Source organism: Equus przewalskii, chromosome 17, assembly GCF_037783145.1.
Source record: "Equus przewalskii isolate Varuska chromosome 17, EquPr2, whole genome shotgun sequence".
NCBI classification, from domain to species: domain Eukaryota; kingdom Metazoa; phylum Chordata; class Mammalia; order Perissodactyla; family Equidae; genus Equus; species Equus przewalskii.
This window is the reverse complement of record NC_091847.1, coordinates 35,302,100-35,321,161: the sequence shown is the minus strand read 5'-3', so window position 1 is coordinate 35,321,161 and position 19,062 is coordinate 35,302,100. Positions and strand designations below refer to the sequence as shown.

The window sequence follows — 19,062 nt, the reverse complement described above, 5'->3', positions numbered from 1 at the left end:
TCAAATCTTCCTTTTTGCTACATTTATGCCCATGTTGCATTTCCTGATCACACTCTCCTGGTTTATTACATTATTCCACTGAATTCCTCTCTAACACATCTTTTAATCAGTTAGATAAAGAGCATCCATCCAATCTGGGAGCTATGTAACGAAAGTAAGGGGGATCCATTGGCAGAGAATTAAGTCGAACAGGTGGAGAAAACAGAGGTGAATAAGAATTTTAGCAAAGAAGAAAAAAAGATGGGCAATATGATCACAAATAATGGCAATATTGCTATGTTGATTTTTTTTTCTTATGTAATCCCAGTGCAATAGCCAAGGGATATCGGTTAACAGATGCATAAATACTCTCATCATTGTATCTAAGGGTAACAGCAAATTGCTTTTGAGCTTTTGAATAAATTATCTTTCTTTCCTTTCTTTTTTCTCTTCCTTCTTTCTCTTTTTCCTTCTTTTTTTTTAAACTGTCATTTCTTATTCTTTTCATGTTGAGAACTATACCGAGTAACAAGATTGGGTCCCCAAAAGTGGTGAAAAGATGTATTTATGGGCCTCATAGTAAGAACACATTCCTGAGTATGATACTGAGTCCTGTGGGGCAAGTTCCATGAGACTATAAGTATATAAGCAAATATGGGAATAACAAAATCCCATTAACTAGTGATATTCTTAGACACCTGACTACAAGGAAGGTTTATAGGCAAAAAAAAAAAAAAATTGTATAACAAGGTCATTCTATTGCTTCAGAGTATATAAATTCAAAGTAATTCTTATCCTCAAATTGATCCTCTAAATTCCACATTATAAAAATTAAAAATAATTCTTATTCTCAAATTTTGACATTTTTGTATACATCAGAAATATTTTACTATGTTAGTGAAAAACAACTTTGCTTTCTAAATGAGAAATTAAATGGTACAACTCTTGAATTTCACAGATAAATATATCTAAAATCTAATAATTTCATTGTACAAATAATTTCCTCAAAACAATAGAGTGATAAATTCTAGGAAGGAAAAAAGAACAGTATTATTAACTTAAATCCTTTAAAAAATGATACTGTGTGTTGTTTGAAGGAAAAAACAGCATGACAACACATCATTTCTTAGCATCAAGGCAATTTATGTGTCCGTATTTTAAATTTCTGAATACAATAAAATATTAAAATTATTAATATGCTTCCTAATATCATATATATGAAGGATTAACTCAATTTTCACTTATTTGGAAGGTCGTTAACAAGTGAATTTGTATTATTCAAACTAATTCATCAAACAATAATGTCTGTGACTGTGATAACAGTCATGCTTCTTGCAGAATTATTCAGAATTCCTATGACCACAGGTCATTCTCAAAGTTATTTGATAATAACTTCAGGCAGAACTTGCAAATTCAGATAACATAAACACTCCCAAACTTCAGCTCAAAAACACAAAGCGATTTTATAGGGTAATGCTTTATTTAAAAAATAAAACCCTTCTTTATTTAAAAAATTGAAAGCCTTAATGTCTTTGCAGTATGAATAAAAGAATTATCTTTGAAAACTTTAAAATACCTGCAATTTCCCAATTAACAGTAAATATTGCATGCAAAAGGACTTTAGCAAAGCTTCTAAATAAGTATTAAAATGACCAGTCGATCAGTAATTTGCATCACTTCAGAAAAAGATTTTACAGTAAATTATTGTGTCTAATATGTGCATGCTACAGCATAGTATGTTCAGCATCAAAAAATAAAGTAAAATGCAATTACCCTAAAAGACATTTCAAGATTCTCTCCACCCCAGATATCCATTCCTGCATCGTAAGTTCCTATCTCTTCAAAGTAGTTTCTGTCAATAGAAAATAGGCCACCAGCCATAGTAGGGGTCCTAGTTGAAAAAAACAAAAAAGAAAAGAATATCTTTTGAAAACAATGTGTGGAGTTTAATGACACTGTAGCAAATATATCTGAGACATTTTAAATAAAAAAAAAAAGTACTCAAAAACCTCAAACTGGAAACATAAAGCCAAGATGTAAGAGGTCTTAAAATTAATAAATAGCATTTTATTTCACATTTTCTGTAAAACTAAATTTAGATTAGTATGTGTTTTTCTTATAGGCGATCAAATAGATACACGGAAGGAACACTGGCCACTTAAGACTGGGGCACCTACAATCTTCTGAAAGATATCGTGAAGAGAATTTAGTCCTCTTAGCACTATAATTAAAGAGATTAACTCGTCATGAAACTCCCAGTTGTGATCTTTTGTCACCTAACTATAAAGCATTTTAATGTGAACTCTTGAAAAATCTGTGGTAATGGCTTCTCTATGAAAAGATCTACAGCTTATTTACATACGAAAAATATTAAATGTTACAAAATGTTTACAGGCAATAAATACCTAAGAAAAGTTATCTAAGTATTTTTTAACATAAGAGCTTTACATCCAATTGTTTATTCTCCTCTTGCCTTAATTAAAATGATAGAATTAATCACATAACCCTATGGATAAACATAAATCTCATATGCTATTCAGAGGTTTAGAAGGACATTTGGCACAGATTCTAAAACTTTTTCCTAGGAATAAAGGCCTTTTGTTTTTCACATTCAAAATTTCTCTATAGGAACTAAGAGGTCAAATGTGTTAACTGAATTATTAATTAATTTAAAAATATTAATTAAGTCAATGGTTAATGTGTGAACTACACAAACCTTTTTATATAAGCAGTAAGAATTAAAACTAAAAAAGAAAATTCTAGTTGTTCACAAATGGACCTATCTATACTGGCAATGATTATTTTTGAATGTTAATTGTAGCATAGTGGTTTTTAACCTTCGTAGCGCATTAGCAGCACCTGAGGCACCTTTAAAAATAATTTTAACACTTGGATACCACTCTCTGCAGATACAGATTTAATTGGCCTGGGGTGGGGCCAGACCTTCAGTATCGTGTGAAGTTCCCAGGTGAGACTAATGTGCTGCTAAAGACGAGAACACTGGTCTAGTAATTTAGATTTGGAATTCTCATCCAAGTAGTCTGAAACTGTTACAGAACAAAATGTTTTGCTTTTCTCGAAATTATATCGTCTTCTGCCACAGGATATGCTCATGTCTTCTAATTGAACAGTGTACCTCACTGAAAAACCACCAAGTAATATTGTACTGGGATATTCACCATATTGCAAAGTTCCCTATTTCTCCCAGTGCTCTCATCATTTTATACTCAGGTAATTAACTGTCCATCAGTTGGGGTAGCAGGGCCTCGCTTAGTCTCAGAGCTGTTTTGTTACTTCTAATCTTGCTGGGTTCCTATCATGAACAGTATCATTGACCTTCTGAGTTATAATGAGAAATACTAACAAAGCTAAACAGATGGTAATTATGGAGTAGCCACAACCCTCGCCTGATAGAGGTTTTGGAACTCTATGGCAATACTAACTATAGAAGGTGTTACAGCACTGGATAGTCAATTTAAAGAAACGAGGAACAAAAATTGCTACAATTATCCTATCATAACGCAACCAAGTGCTTAAGAATAAGTGATACATTTTTAACAATCAGTTCAGAGTGCCTATCCACTTATCTATTTACTAATAAAAGTACTAATGCACTTAAATACATGTATTGAATTTCATCCTACAGTTGATCATAATTCCTATTAATATGTGACAAATGTATAATAAATTGCTAAAATAAATTATATAGGGAACTACAAAATGATTCAGGAAAGTTTCTCTTACACTTGAAAAGCAAGAAAAATTTTTATAAAATTACAGTTCTTCAAAAAAATCCTCTATTTTCTGAAGACAGATGCTCCTAGAGAGATTTTTTGTATTTGCAATGTCAAGTTACCTCTCTCTCTAGAGACTGTGCCTTAAATAATATCTACTGACATAGCCAGTGTTATGCAACATGTTGCATTCTAAGTTAACTGCTTTGTAACGTCCCTAATGAACTATTTACATATGCCTGTGCGGACTTTGTGTTCAGGGTGCCAAGAAAATTAAAAACCTTGATTATAGTTGAATTAGCTGAGATTATTTGCTTTTTAAAGTTGTGTCTATACAATGTCAAACCAATCAACCAATTCAATCAATTTTGTTGGGGGAAAAATAATCAGCCCCATGGCTGTGAACACTACCCACCACACAGTAAGTAGGTGAAGATGAATGGAGTTAAAAAAAGGAAAGCACGCAGCACAGTGCCTGGCACATAATAAATGGTTAATACAGTCAGGTGATATATATGTTGTTGTTGTTGATGTTAATCCTTCAAACAAAAGTCTTAAGTATCCCTCACTTAATTTTAGCTCCCCATACACACACCTTCATTTTGGATTTCAAAATCATTTGGAACTACTTCATCTCCAAGATGTTGAACACTGAAATCTGCCTCTCTGAACACAACTTTCTATTTTATAGCCCCTCTCATTTCAATCCTATCGAAGTTACTTTTCATCCTTCCCTGGTGATCCTGGTTCCTTAGCTACTCCATATTCTCACATAATAACTCTCTTTGGGAATTGTTCGCTGTCATCCTCCCACTCTCCTCTCTGAGATTCTGGCATGTCCGTGCAAAACTAGCTTAACACCCTACATTCTCTGTCTTTGCCTTATCTGATCCAATTCTCTTTTTGTAAATATCTGTGCCCGGGCAAACTCAAACCTTCCTCTCATCCACTTCTGCTCTTCCAACCCAGAGAATCATTGAAAAAGTAATAACATGGGGTCAACTGGTCATACTGCAAGTCCATGTAATCGACTCTCAGCTTTGTCCACAAATAGCCAACAATCCTGTCATCTATATTTATTTGATCATCTACCTCATTTTTAATGGAATCTTTTCTAAAAGTTTTGGACTCTTTTCAAGATTAATGCAAGGCATAAAATCCAAACTCCCTCGATTATAAAATCTAAATTCTCTCAGTCGCTTTCTCAGTATGTGTATGTATCTCCTCGTGGCCTCTTCCTCTTGTCTCAGAGGAAAGAATATCTCCTTTCCTACCATTGTTGGCTAGCATTCACTCCTTCGCCCTCAGCCAGCTTTTTCCCGACTACTTTTTCAGCCACTTGCTCACTGACTATTACATTTATGTTTTATTCTTTTGATTTCCAGATTGTCCCCCTGAGCTTACAAAACTGCTCAATTAAGTTCTGTCCTAAACTAAAATACATCTTCACTCCATCCTACTGCTCATTTAAACTAGGGGCATATATTTTCTATACCCTTCACTGGAAACTTTATTGAAAGGATACTTTCTAATACTCCCTCAACTCCTCTTGACCTTCTAAACAGAACTGGGATCCTGCTCCCACCTCTACAATAACTTCTTTCTGAAAGGGCCCCATTGATTCTGAACTTCAATAGCTTTTCCTTAACTTCTTCCTTTGAAAGCACTTACAATTCCTCAGCCTCCCGGCTTGAAAGTCTTTTCACCTCTGACTACTTGCATTGTTCTAGAGAGGATTTTCCTTCTACCAATTTAACTATTCATTTTATCATTCTTATTGATGCCCTTTCTTCTTCCTTCCCCTTGTTGGCTGTCAGATCTTAGTCAAGTTCTTAGTTTCGCATCTGTGACATGAGTACAATATACCATTATAATATTGTTTTGTATGATTTGCATTTAATAATTATCTTCTCTTGTCCCAAAATGTAGTCCTCCGAAGGGTCTCTGAGTGGCACTTTTCTCTCTTTCTGCTCTTTACCTGTAAAAGCTCATTCATCATATGCCTTTAACTGTTGCCTCTGTGAGGCTGAATCCTAATCTGTGTTTTCTTTTCTCACTTCTTCTCTCTGCATTGGTTGTGCTTCTCCAATTACTCATCAGACGTTTTCTTTAAAATGAAATCCTTCTGACTTTGCTCAGTGTCTCTAACACAGAACTGCGAATTTGCCGTCCCTTCCCTACAGCTTCTCTTTGAATGTCCGCTATTGTCTTCCAGCGGTGTAACATAAGATGAGGAAAACAACCTTTCAGCACCTTTCTTTTCTGTGCCTCATCCAATCATTTCCCAAATACTTCCTATTTTTTTCAGAAGTATTTTGGCTCTTATCCATTCTCTGTTATCATGGTCACTATGCAGTTTTCGTCCTCTTATTTCTAACTGTTTGCTAATGGAATCCTCTTGCTTCTAGATTCTGCTGCTTCCCAAATTTACTCCACAAACCATAGACAGATTAAATTCTGTAAATCAAAACTCCTCTAAAACTGTTAACTGGATGTTTAAAAACCTATTTTAAGGAATAAATTACAGCTTCTTATCCTGGCATCAGTGATCTGGCACCATCCAATGAGCTCCTCCCCTCCTTTTAATTACGTCCCTGTATTCTAAGCGTTTAGCTGTTACTAGCAAATGCTTCACACTTTCCCACCTCAGTACATTTGTTCCAAGTGACACTCATTTGTCACTTGGATTTTCCTTTATAAACTCCTCTTATATGTTCAAACCTGCTCTATTCTTAGGCTAATACAAAGGGTATATATTCCATGCAGTCTGCCCTCCATACAATCCCTCCACTCTGGACATAATCTTCCTCTTCTACTTCCTTCCATGGCTTTCTCTCTCTGTCTCCCCCAAAGCACTTGTCACTTCTTATTGAGTATTACATTTATTTATATATGCATTTTACCACCTCTATACGTATAGCCAGTATATTGATTTATTAGTATTAAACTATTAATAGATATTTATTGAATAAATGATTTAATAAACAAATGAGTAATGTATTCCGATGGCCACAAAACAATCTTTTGAGAGTTAAAATTACCCGCAATTTTATTTGTGAAATTACAAAAAAAATTCCTTGCTCACTTCTGCTAAACTGATGAGCAAAAAGATGCCTTCACTGATTCCAGGTTTTCTAAAGACCTTATCATCTAGAAGGGGTTTTGGGGATTTAGTTTGATATTTTAGAATTAAAGATAGAAAGCTTTGGAACAATGTAGAATAGGAAAGGATTTCAAACAAGCAAGCATTTGACATAGAAAAATATTGAAAATTTTCACCAGAAGTTGGTAAATCAAAAGAAATCATAATGGAATACGTTTGATTATGCAGTAATGCTAAAATGCAATGCCTGCATTTTCACCAATAAGACAGCATGGCCTGTATTTCACACCGGGATAAGCGCCATGTGTAGAAAAGCTAGGTAGACAATAAGGAGACTCTGAGAAGCTGCCAAGTTTAGTTTTTAGGAATATAAACTTTATATCTAGATTGACTGGCTTCAAAACTCAATCCTACAGTGTGAGCTTCAGTAAGCCACGTAAACTCTGTGCTCAATTCAATCATCTATAAAATGGGGATATATATGTTAATGTATGCAGCACTCAGAATAGTACCAGCATAAAGCAAATACTATACATTTTATTTAATTTTAATTTTTTGTTTTTGTTTTTTTTTGAGGAAGATTAACCCTGAGCTAACATCTGCCACCAATGCCCCTCTTTCTGGCTGAGGAAGACTGGCCCTGAGCTAACATCTGTGCCCATCTTCCTCTACTTTATATGTGGGACGCCTGCCACAGCATGGCTTGACAATTGGTGTGTAGGTCCGCACCTGGGATCCAAACCAGCAAACCCCAGGCTGCTGAAGCGGAATGTGCAAACATAATTGCTGCACCACCAGGCTGGCCCCTATACATTTTAAATATTAATTTTAATAAGGAAGAGGAAAACATCTGTGTTTACCAAGATTATAATCAGCTTTATTTTTATCATGTTCAGAGTCTAATTAATTTTAATAGAATTGTAATATTTTATGCTTTAAAATCCCTACAGATTTGGTCAACCAAATTTATTTACAACATGTTTAAATGACTTGTTCAAGGACCTCCCAGTAGTTAGTGGCCTAGTTAAGAAAATTTTTATCTATCTATTTTTCTATCTAGCTAATCATCTATTAATTAATCATCTCTCAATTTATCCATCTAACTTATACAGCAGAGGAGTTGAGGTAGCTAATTAGAAATACACTTTTCCTGATTTGAAGTTCCAAATTTATGCACCACATTTTCCTGTGAATTTTAGCATTGCTCTTCAAAGCAGTTTCTTTCAAAGTTATTGAAACATCATCCCTGCTTACTAATTTTTTCTTTGATATATGAGGATTCTATTTAATCTTATTTGGCAAACAACCAGGATCTCTGGGGAAAAAAATCGAGAGATTTGAGGGACTATAGCTCAAAAACTGTTATTTGCAATGGTCAAATAAGACAATATCTTGTCTGTTAGAGTTTAGCTCTGTAGTAATAAAATTTCTCACATATTATAAACCATAATAAAGAGAAATACACATAAACATTTCATTATTTATACAAATGTGAGGCATGAATACCTGAAATATTCACATAATTTTGATTTTTTAAGACCTTAAAATAAATTGGCTTCATTTGGTTAACCATTTTGCAGTTTTAGAAACCAAAGGAAAATAGATGCCAAGAGTTTCTCTCCTTCCTTCCTTATTCTGTCCTCTGTACTCAATATAGAAAGCGGAAGAAAGAGAAAGGAAGCAGAAGCACAGCAATCCTTTTATTAGAAGGATGAATAATCAAATGTTGAATGTAATTAAAGGTTTTTACAGAGAAAAACTGGGAAGTTTAGTGGAATACTGTGCACCATGGCACTCATTCGAACATATGTTTGAGTGAGAAGATGCAGTTTTTTGTAGACAAGAAACTGTTACTTTAAGAGTTCATGCTGGCTTAGGGTCTGAGCAAGGAAGCTTACTCAAAGCCTGTAGTAGAGTCTATGGAACACAAACAGTTTCAAAGCTATTTTTAAAGGGTAAGAAGAAAATTAAACTTCTGCTTAGTATGGGCAAATGGCATGTTTTTCTGTCAAAGAACCAATTTACCAACAAATATTGGAATCAAATGCTTTAACCTGTGCTTAAAGACCTATATTGCCAAAAAAGGAAAGGTTATTTTGTCCTTTTTCTTTAATCCTTTTTTCACAATCCTCAGAATCTGATAAAACTCTAAGCTTCAAGAGGATGTAGGGCAGTTGGTGCAAATTTTTTTTTTTTTTTGAGGAAGACCAGCCCTGAGCTAGCATCTGCCACTAATCCTCCTCTTTTTGCTGAGGAAGACTGGCCCTGAGCTAACATCTGTGCCCATCTTCCTCTACTTGATACATGGGATGCCTGCCACCGCATGGCTTGACAAGTGGTGGGTAGGTTCGCACCGAGGATCGGAACTGGTGAACCCCAGGCCACTGAAGCAGAATGTGCAAACTTAACCACTGCACCACCAGGCTGGCCCCAGTGCAAATTTTAACCTTTCCTTTGACGTCTATTTCATACTTAAGAGAGGTCAAAATCAACAATGGGACCAGCTGGAATGAGATGTTTTAAAATGTTTGGGTTAATGTGATCAAATTACTCAGTATATAAGTGTGATATTTAATTCATCACTCTGAAAACTTTTTGTATTACTTCTGCCCTCTTCTCATCTCAACAGACTGCCAGGAAAGTCTTGTAAATTGTTCCCTAAACCATTAGGAAGTAATATAAACATACTATTTCCTCCAAAGAATATAGATTCACAGATTCCATCTGAGCTGGGAGTTTTCCTTTTCTCTCAAAATCAAAATATATTAGATTTTAACATGAGTAGGCAGGAATATTGAATAGCTGAACATTCCAGAGTTCAACTCTTTCTTTCCAAGTCTTTGTTCTATTCACAACCTCGACCTTTCCCTGTACTGTTGCTTTAGTATCTCCTATTGTAAAGAAGTGCCTCAAAGTCTTTGAGAGTATCTCTCTCTGCTTCTTTGCTCCACTTTAGAAGCAGATTTTCATTGGACTGAAAAAAACCTAATAGAGAAGATCTGATAGATGAAAATTAAGAAATATATTATTAGTTGCTATTAAATAATAAGAAATGTCTTATATTTGTAGAACATTTTACAGAATAATATGTGTTTTTAATTCATTAAACTTACTGGGGGAATTATAAATTGGAGTCAGTGATGAGTTTTTTTGGGGGGAAATCAAACTGGCAGAAGGTACCAAGAACATTATAAAAAATTTCATATTGTTTGATTGCACAATTCTAAAAGACAACATTATATGCAAAAACTGTGATCAGAAGACATAATTGGCAAAAAATAAACTGTAAACAAACTCTTAGTTGACTTTAGATTATAAAAAACAGAAGAATTAAGTAAATAATTGAGATATTAGCAGACATTAAAATTTTAACTTGTGGGCCACACTGGTTGCGTAGCAATTAAGTTCGCACATTCCGCTTTGGTGGACCTGGTTTTGCTGGTCTCAGGTGCGGACCTACACACTGCTTGTCAAGCCATGCTGTGGCAGGCGTCCCACATATAAAGTAGAGGAAGATGGGCATGAATGTTAGCTCAGGGCCTGTCTTCCTCAAAAAGAAAGAAAATTTTAACTTGTGAAAAAAATCTAATAGCATAGGAAAATATTCATGATATATCAACTTTTAAATTGTGGAGAAATGCATCTGGAAAGAAATGCTCTGAAAGAAAATATAACAAAATACTAAAAGACGTGCCTCAGTTGTGTTCTGCTTCTTTATACTTTTAGGTACATGTCACACCTATTTTGCAATGCATATATGTTACTTACATCATCAGAAATAAAATTAAAATAACTCCTTTCAAATACATTTCCCATTTAATATTTTATAGCACTTTGCAAGTTAAGCAAGGCGGGGAGAATAATTTTTCATTTTATAGTTGAGAAGACCAGGTAATTTCCCAGTTGGAGGAGCTTGAAATAACACCCAGATCCTCCAAAGAGAGCTTCAATGCTTCTTCTATGATACGATACTAGAAGGATGCAGGAAATAATATAATATATGCATTCTATGAGTTTTTCACAGTGAGCCATAATAATTATAATCTGAGATGTTATTACTAATGTTATTTATTTGATCTTCTTTATAAATTGCTAATTTGAATTGAGAGAAAAATAAATGTGTGAGATCAGACAAATGTTAATAAAAGGAGATAGCAAAGTAAGTAAAATGTGTCATGAAGAAAAACTCATAATTACATTTATGTTTGATTTATTATGATAGCAAGGATTAGAAGAAAGTTTAAAACTCTTCTGTTTTACTTTAGGAAGATGCTGAACAGGGTTCTCCAAGTAAGAATAAAGGAAGTCATATTAAGAATATTAATAATGACTAAATGTAAAAGAGTCCATAAGCTAAGATATAAAGGGTAGAGAAAGTTAGATAGACTTGATAAATAACCAGTAGATTTTTAATAAACAAATCTATTTTAATCAGTGAAAGATTAAAGTAGAAAGTCATTTTTTTATAACTGTTTATTGAGGGTTACTTACAGGACATAATTAAGAGACTAAAGCAATCAATGAGATTAAAGCTAGGTGCTTTTCCAGAAGCACATACCACTTGAGCAGCTGACATCATTTAACTCCTGTGTATCCACACTCTGGCTGTTTACGCTGGCCTCTTTCTCTCATCCTGCACATGTATGGCTACTCTCAGTCAGAAACTTTAGAGCAGAGATTGACTTATTCATCTTTGTATGTGCAGAATCTAGCACAATGCTCAACAGTGTATACGCGTGTGTATTTGCATATGGAATCAAACTCAATTCAATAGCCTCAACTAAATCAACTTAAAAGTTATATACATTAGAGTAAATCCATAATATACCCACAAACGAATTAAATGATTTGGGAGATTATCAGCACTAACAGATAGCTTATGCTACTAGTTGCCTATTCCATTAGGTAACGTATATGCACATTTATACATGGCTAATGTATTTGATGAGTTTCAAACTCAGCCATTTCCCAGGCAGTAGCTTTAAAAGATTACAGCCAGGCAAATAAAGTTAATATGTAAAGTTGGTTACTTACAACAAGCATATTTCTCTCACCTTTGATTGGGACAGAGATACAGAGAAATACTTCCCCAAGTGCAAGAACAATGACAAAGGCCAACTGATTCTCAGCCTCAGGGTCAGAGACACACAAAAAAAGGAGTTGGGGGGTTGGGCTAAACTTTCATGTCATTTCTATGTGGGCAGCTTCTACTTAACTCCACCTGATGGTGCCAAGTAGGAATACTGGACCATTGTAGCAAGATCTGACTTCTCAAGAATAGTTGGAAATCCAGATTTTTATTTAAAACATCTCATTTTTAAAATGTCAGTAATTTAAAATGCAAAATGCTATGTAGGCTGAATAATACACACCTACAGAGCATATTTAACACACAAGCTCCTGGTTTTATGACCTCTGGTTTAACAATTTGATTACTCTATTGTTGTACATATAATTGAGATATTCCTGAAAAGTCATATAATTTGACTACGAGAATGTCAAGCAGAGTTTACTGATTAAGAAAAACTAAATGTTCAAGATTTTAGATGCTATTATTCCATATTCATAATTTCACAAATACCAAGTATTTCACAAGTTCGATTTATTATCAAAACGAAAATATCAAAGCCCAGAGATCGACAATAGAATAATGAACATAATTATTATAAACTTTACTTTAAGTGTGGTATAAGTAAGGTTAGGTCACAAGTTCAAGTTGATTCTCTATATATGCAGATGCATGATTGTATTTCTAAAGGATGACTAGCCAATTATAGTCACTAGAAAGTTCTGTCAAAACTGACATTTTAAATGAAGCATTTTGCTAAGAAAACTAAAATTTCAACCTCATTTTAATCACTTTAGCTATTCAAAATTCTGTTAATCAAGTAGGGAAAAAAATGTGTCTTTTGCACCTAGAATGATTTATCTGTTTGTATGAATATGAGAAAAATGATCTTCAAGTAACAGATTACAAGTACAAAGAAAGTTCATATTACGGCTAAGCTAATGAAAATTACCTTCAGGCTGTTATAACAGCCAGTGAATTAATTAACCTTTTGCCATAAAAATCAAGAAACTTCAGCAAAGACTGAGGTTCCTCTGTTTCTCTTGTTCCAGCTCCCTCAGCATTTTAGAAAGTGAAATACTGTGGAGTTACTGAGGCAAACAAATAAAATATACTTAGATTTTATCAGCTCTCCACATTACTACAATAAAACCACATAATTGTGGTTAAAATATAGCAAGTTGGATATTTCATCTTTTGTTTTAGTTAAGAAAAGATGAGAAATAATGGCCAATTTCTATATAGATCTTTACTTTTATGAATAAGATCAATAATTTCTTACTATGAATGTTGGCTATCTCTTAATTATCTACTTTGTGAGTCTCTGAGAAAATAAAGTTAAATCAAGCATATCTTTTGCCAACGTTTAAAAAAAACAAGGAGTACAAACACACATTCTTTCAAATTTCATTTTCAAATGAACAAACACATTATCTGTATTTGAGTGTATTAGTCAAGTACTTTGACAGTTTTCACTTGCGATCTGAAGCTTAAAAATCAGCTAACACTAAATGAAACCATGATCTGGGAAAACAGGAATTCTCATAAATAATGGTAATATGAAGCACTGTACTTCCTCAAGTTGTTAAAGGCAAAGATCAACAAGACTTGATGAATGCGAAGATTACAGCGAGATTTAAGGACTACTAAATTAAACTTGAAATATTGACATCATAATTTCACTTTTTATGCAACTGTTTGCAGCCACATTTTATTTTTCTCTTTGATGTAGTGTTATCTCCCTAAGAGGGTTAGCAGCTTCAACATTTAATTGTTCAATAACAAACAATTAGAGCTGTTCTCTTCCATTAGCCAATTTTTAGTTTTAATTAATTCATTATATAATTATTCTTGACAATGGCTAAGTCGTTCCCTCAGTAGGTTAGGAGACTTTCTTGTTTAGACAATGGGTTAGGTGTTTTACAGTGTTAGGGTATTTCTCTATTGTTCCTAATAAATGATGATTTGCCAAATTCAACTCCCTCCCCAAAGTACTCTTTTTGTTCAGAAAATCAATTTTTGGTTGCAGGTAAGAGGTACACAATAATACGGTAAAGTAAGAAGGTGATAACTTTATGTTAATAAAGTGGGTAATGCTTATCTAGACAACTAAATATGCATATGATGTTTTTTATTTTGTGTTAAGGGCACACATATACCTTATGAATAAATATTTCAAATTAAGTACCTATTTTAAAAATTTAGAACAAATAATAATTCCTTCATAATTGTTAATATATTAAAATTTTCCAGATAAATCTTTCTTTTGTATCTATAAGGAAGATAGTTCTTTAAGGTTGGTAAATTTAGAATATTTACCAAAACATTTTTGGTTATTCCAATTTTGAGAATACCTCTATTATAAAGCATATACATTTAGCTAAGATATGCATCTATCTGAAATGTCAAGGCTAGCACACATCTGTCACATAGAAAATTCATAATAAATATACTATGAATCTAAGAATACACAAATTTTCAAAAGAAATTTGGCGCTTCTGTCAATACTTAAATTTATCTGTGCTAATTTAAACTAGATTTAATGTTACCATTCTTAGATAATCATGTAAAAGATGATAATGCATATGTGCATATGAATAAAAAGTATATCACTTCAAAAGGCTTAAAGATAAGAATACAAATTTGTAACACTCCTTAATTATTTTAGGAATATACATGTTATCCTTTGGAAGATATGATCTACATACCTGACAGGTAGTGTTCTGTCTCCTTTCCTCCTATCCATTTCTCTCTGGGGAACAGGATACCAACGGAAATTCAGTTTCCAGTTAAAACCCCCATAAGTCATGTCTGACCCAGCCATATATTCAAAAGTATCATCACTAATCACATCAATGATGGGGCATACAACAGTTTTCCTGCAGGAAAATTAAAACCAGTTTATGTATAAATAATAATTCGAATACTACATTAGCTTCTTCAAACTCAATATAGCCGATATGTTGAAATTTAATTATTTTGTGACTTTAATATGTCTTTATTTTCATTTTATCCTTTTTCTCTACGGAATTATTTCCTTTTACTACATCTTTCTTACAGTCTACTTTATACTATCATGCATAATCTAATCAAATATACTAATTAATCTTAAAGCTGATTTCCAAATGCATTCTAAGCACTAACTCAGCAGGATGAATATGGTCTATTTTTCACAAAATCTCCATCCACAGCATGATTAGTAAGCTGCTTTGAGATTATGCATTATTTTAGCTGTAGCCCACTGCAAAGCACTAGCACGTAGGGAGTGGAGAATGGATGATGGCAAATTAGATCTGGTAGTTTGTCTCACAGAGGATAGGTCAGTTTAAAGAGAGAGTTCTGAGAAAATGTTCATGGAGAAAATACCTACTAGGAAAAACAAATAAAAATCAATAAACAGCAATAATAAAATCAAGATGTATCGTATAAGTAAATGTTTCCTATGAAAGATATCAGGGTCACAACAATTTCTGAGTGAACTATCCTAGACTTAAGAGTTTACAGTAACAATCTGCACATTTTAAGATGGGGAAAGATAAGCAACTTCAGTTTCTGATGTTTTACCCCATGACCTATTTTTCTTAAAGTAAGAGGAAGAACCAGGAGATTTGGTGTTCTTGAAGGTAACTTTTTAGGGTAGAAGATTTTTACTATGGGAAATCATTAAGTACTCTTATAGTCCATGCTGTGCCTTCTCCACTCTTCCCTTACTCCCAGCTTAGATGTTTTATTACTGTATCAACCTTCTACCATCTCCACACTAAATGTTCAGGTCTACCCAAGATTGTATTGGTTGTAGCTAATTCCAAAGAGCAGAGCTTGTTTTTTCATATTTGGTAGAAGATAAATATATGAATATGCTTTTGAATCACTCACAGATGTGAAAAAGCAAAGAAATGTTGTCCATTATTCATTCTGGTTTTGTAATAGTGGTATTACCAATTCCCATTTTCAATTGGGTCTAATATTCCACACAATCGGCCAAAGCCAAGAGTTCTCTGAAATCAATATGATTCGTCTATCCTTGGAAAAGCTTCTTGGTGACTCCAGTCCCTAGAAAATCAGTATCTTTCTCTCTTTCTTCATTAAACTTAATGATTTATTTGCAGGGAGATGAAATTAGATCTAACAACCTTCAACAGAACTTTATTATCTAGTTATGGCAACTTTAGAACTTACAAGCAGGACAAGACATTAGAGTTCATTATATGCAAGTACAATCACAATACATTGTTAGATTAAAAAATAAATGACCTATGCATGACCATATTGAAACATTATATTAAAATCTCACTAAATTGAATATGAAACACACGTTTAAAAAAGCAGCGTAATGTTCAAAAAGTTGTCAGAAAATGCATTTAAGATATTCCAAGCTAGTTTTACTTTGTCAGTCTTACCCTCCTGTGGGTACTGTACAACACACAGAGTGGGAAAAGGTTATTGGCCATGTACTACACTTGGTTGACTACAAGGTTCCTGCTGCTTTCTTCAACTGCTGTGGTTCATTTTACTGACAGCCTCCATCCATCTTCCTGGCAAGTACCAAATCCTGCCGTTTATGTGACGTACCTGGAGTAGCTCATACTAAGCAGCCCCTGTCTTGGATGCTTAATTAAAAACTTCAATTCTAGAAAGATCTTTCTACTATAGGTGAAATGACTATGCAAGGTGTTTTGCAACACTTTGTTGTTCTATCAGACAGCATTTAATGTCCATTGTCCTCATTAGGTGCTTAGGGATTATACTCATTTACCATCAATGCTTATTCACAAAAAAAGCTTGTGCTTCATAGCATCATCATCAGAAAGAATTGCAAATATCTATGAAGATTCTTAATTTCTATAAAGTAGTATTCAATTTTTCAGATTTCACAATTTGTATGTACAAAGTGGCAATATTGTTTAAATTATTAAACTTATAGCTGTGTTCTCTATCATTTTTTTAATTGTGACTTCATTTCAGTGCATGTATGAGTGTGCGTATTTATTTTTAAGATCCTCCAGGTACTTTTGAACTACACTTTGCATAAGGGCAAAGTGACCTAGTAGAGAGAAGACTAGTCTGTGAGCGAGAACTGAATTGTTCCCAACCCTTCCAATAACTAAGGCAAACTATTCAACCTTTTTAATCCTCCCTATGCTTAGCTACAGGTAAGAACATCTACATTCCCTACATTACCTAGTGAGGATACAGTAAGGTGCTTTGAAAATATTTTATAAAATACTGTACTATTTCACATTGGACTGATTTCTTTCACCCAAAAAATGAATATTCAACACATTGTTACCATTTGAATTGTGTGACTATTTCTTGATCAAATATTCATGTTTTCAGCATAAATAAGCCAAGGTCTTTATTAAACAAGGGAGGGAACTGCTTTTTTGAAAGCTAGGAAATAAACCTTCTGAAAATAGCAACTTGGAAGAGACGTTTTGATGAAAAGCTGAACCAGTCCTAACAGGTTCAGTCACAATCCAGGCAGACATAACACATGAGCTCTTACCTGTCTTCCTTTATTCTTGCCAGCAACGGCTCCAGCCATCCTAAAGTGCACTCACAGTGTGCATCGAGAAAAGTTATGACCTGCCCTTTTGAAGCAGCTGCTCCTCGAAGGCGGGCGCGTATTAACCCAGAGCGCTCTTCCATTCTAATAATTTTTACTGGCACTTCTAAATTTTTCACATAATTCTCTAATGTCAACTTGAGAAAATCTGTAACACGCAATAAGAATTTATAAGAAAGTTTTGAAACTGTTTTAAGACATAGCAGAGATACTACTGCCCAGTTGGAAATTCAACACACAGGAACGGTGGCCAACTCCTGTCAACATTTTCTGCGTTAGGTGAAATAAAGATACAGAGATTTCATCAGTAAATTAATGTACAGTTCATTATGACCCTGTCACTTGGCTGACAAGGATAAGGATAAAATAGGAAGTTAATATACCAGACTCTAATTTGGAAATGGCCACATTAGCAAATGCAGACTCCTCAATTATAAGTTATTTTGTGTTTATCTGAACTAAAAGAAAAAAAATGACAAGTAGCCACAAAGTCACATACATGCTCAATAATATGATCGAGTTGGAAAAAAAAGACAAACTTTGTGTGTGTGCGTGTGAAGAAGATTGACCCTGAGCTAGTATCTGTTGCCAATCTTCCTCTTTTTGCTAGGGTAAGATTGTTGCTGGGCTCACAACTGAGCCAATCTTCCTCTATCTTATGTGGGATCCCACCACAGTATGGCTTGACAAGCGGTGCTAGGTCCATGCCTGGGATCCAAACCTGCAAACCCCAGGCTGCCGAAGTGGAGCATGCAAACTTAAGCATTACACCACCCGGCTGGCCTCCAAAGAAACACTTTTGAGAATCATTTTGGCTGATTTCTTCAGTTAGTAAGAGCCACGTGGAATCATATGAGAAACTGAAAACTAGTTACTTGTTGCTAGAATTGGCATTGACTAGGTCTATTGATGAAAATTTGATAGGTGGTTTCAGGGTTAGTATAATTATAAGGAAACTGTACATCATCGCCCAGCTATCTTTTTGACTATAATAAAATTATTTTAATTTTAAAAATATATACAAGAAAAATATTTATACCTCTTTCACTGGCATCATCTACCAAGATGACCTCAGAGAGTAGATAGTGTGGGGAACGATTTATAACACTGTAAACAGTTCTAAGGAGAGTGCTCCATGCTTCATTATGAAACACAATGACTACACTTGTGTTTGGAAGTTCATCAGGGTAGACCTTTGTCTTGCATCTGGAAAAGAGGAAAGCAGAGGGATATGTTAAGAAATTCACTTTTCATTCTGATCATTGCAATAAAAAATAACCATAATAACATAACTTTAGACTTGAAAGCCCTTTCCTAAAAAAACATTTTATGATTATCCAAAATCATTTTCCTTTTTGTAAATGCTGTGAGTAATCACTAGGCATTTTGAAAATTAAATGTGCATAATTACTAATATTTTATTTTAACTCCTGCAGGAGTTAAATAAAGCAGCATGATTTCCACAAGTCTAAGAAAGCTAAAATTACACTCTGAGACTATCAACAGAAGACCAGGTACAACAGGGACAGATGAATTTGTTTAGTGGATATAATTTTATTCTTTGTTTAGAAAAAAACAATCATTGTATAACTCAAAAAGTCATAAGAACATA

General features: G+C 33.9%; 1 protein-coding gene across 8 annotated transcripts in view; it reads right to left on the bottom strand.

Moving 5' to 3' along the window:
• The window catches only part of GALNT13 (polypeptide N-acetylgalactosaminyltransferase 13), a 472,802-nt gene that overhangs the window by 166,627 nt on the left and 287,113 nt on the right, over positions 1-19,062 (bottom strand). For all 8 annotated transcript variants that reach the window (XM_070579812.1, XM_070579811.1, XM_070579819.1 and 5 more), the window contains 4 exons: positions 18,490-18,656; positions 17,391-17,598; positions 14,593-14,763; positions 1,753-1,870 (listed from right to left, as the gene is read on the bottom strand). In XM_070579812.1, coding sequence (XP_070435913.1) covers positions 1,753-1,870; positions 14,593-14,763; positions 17,391-17,598; positions 18,490-18,656 — 664 coding nt within the window. The remainder of the gene's footprint in view (positions 1-1,752; positions 1,871-14,592; positions 14,764-17,390; positions 17,599-18,489; positions 18,657-19,062) is intronic.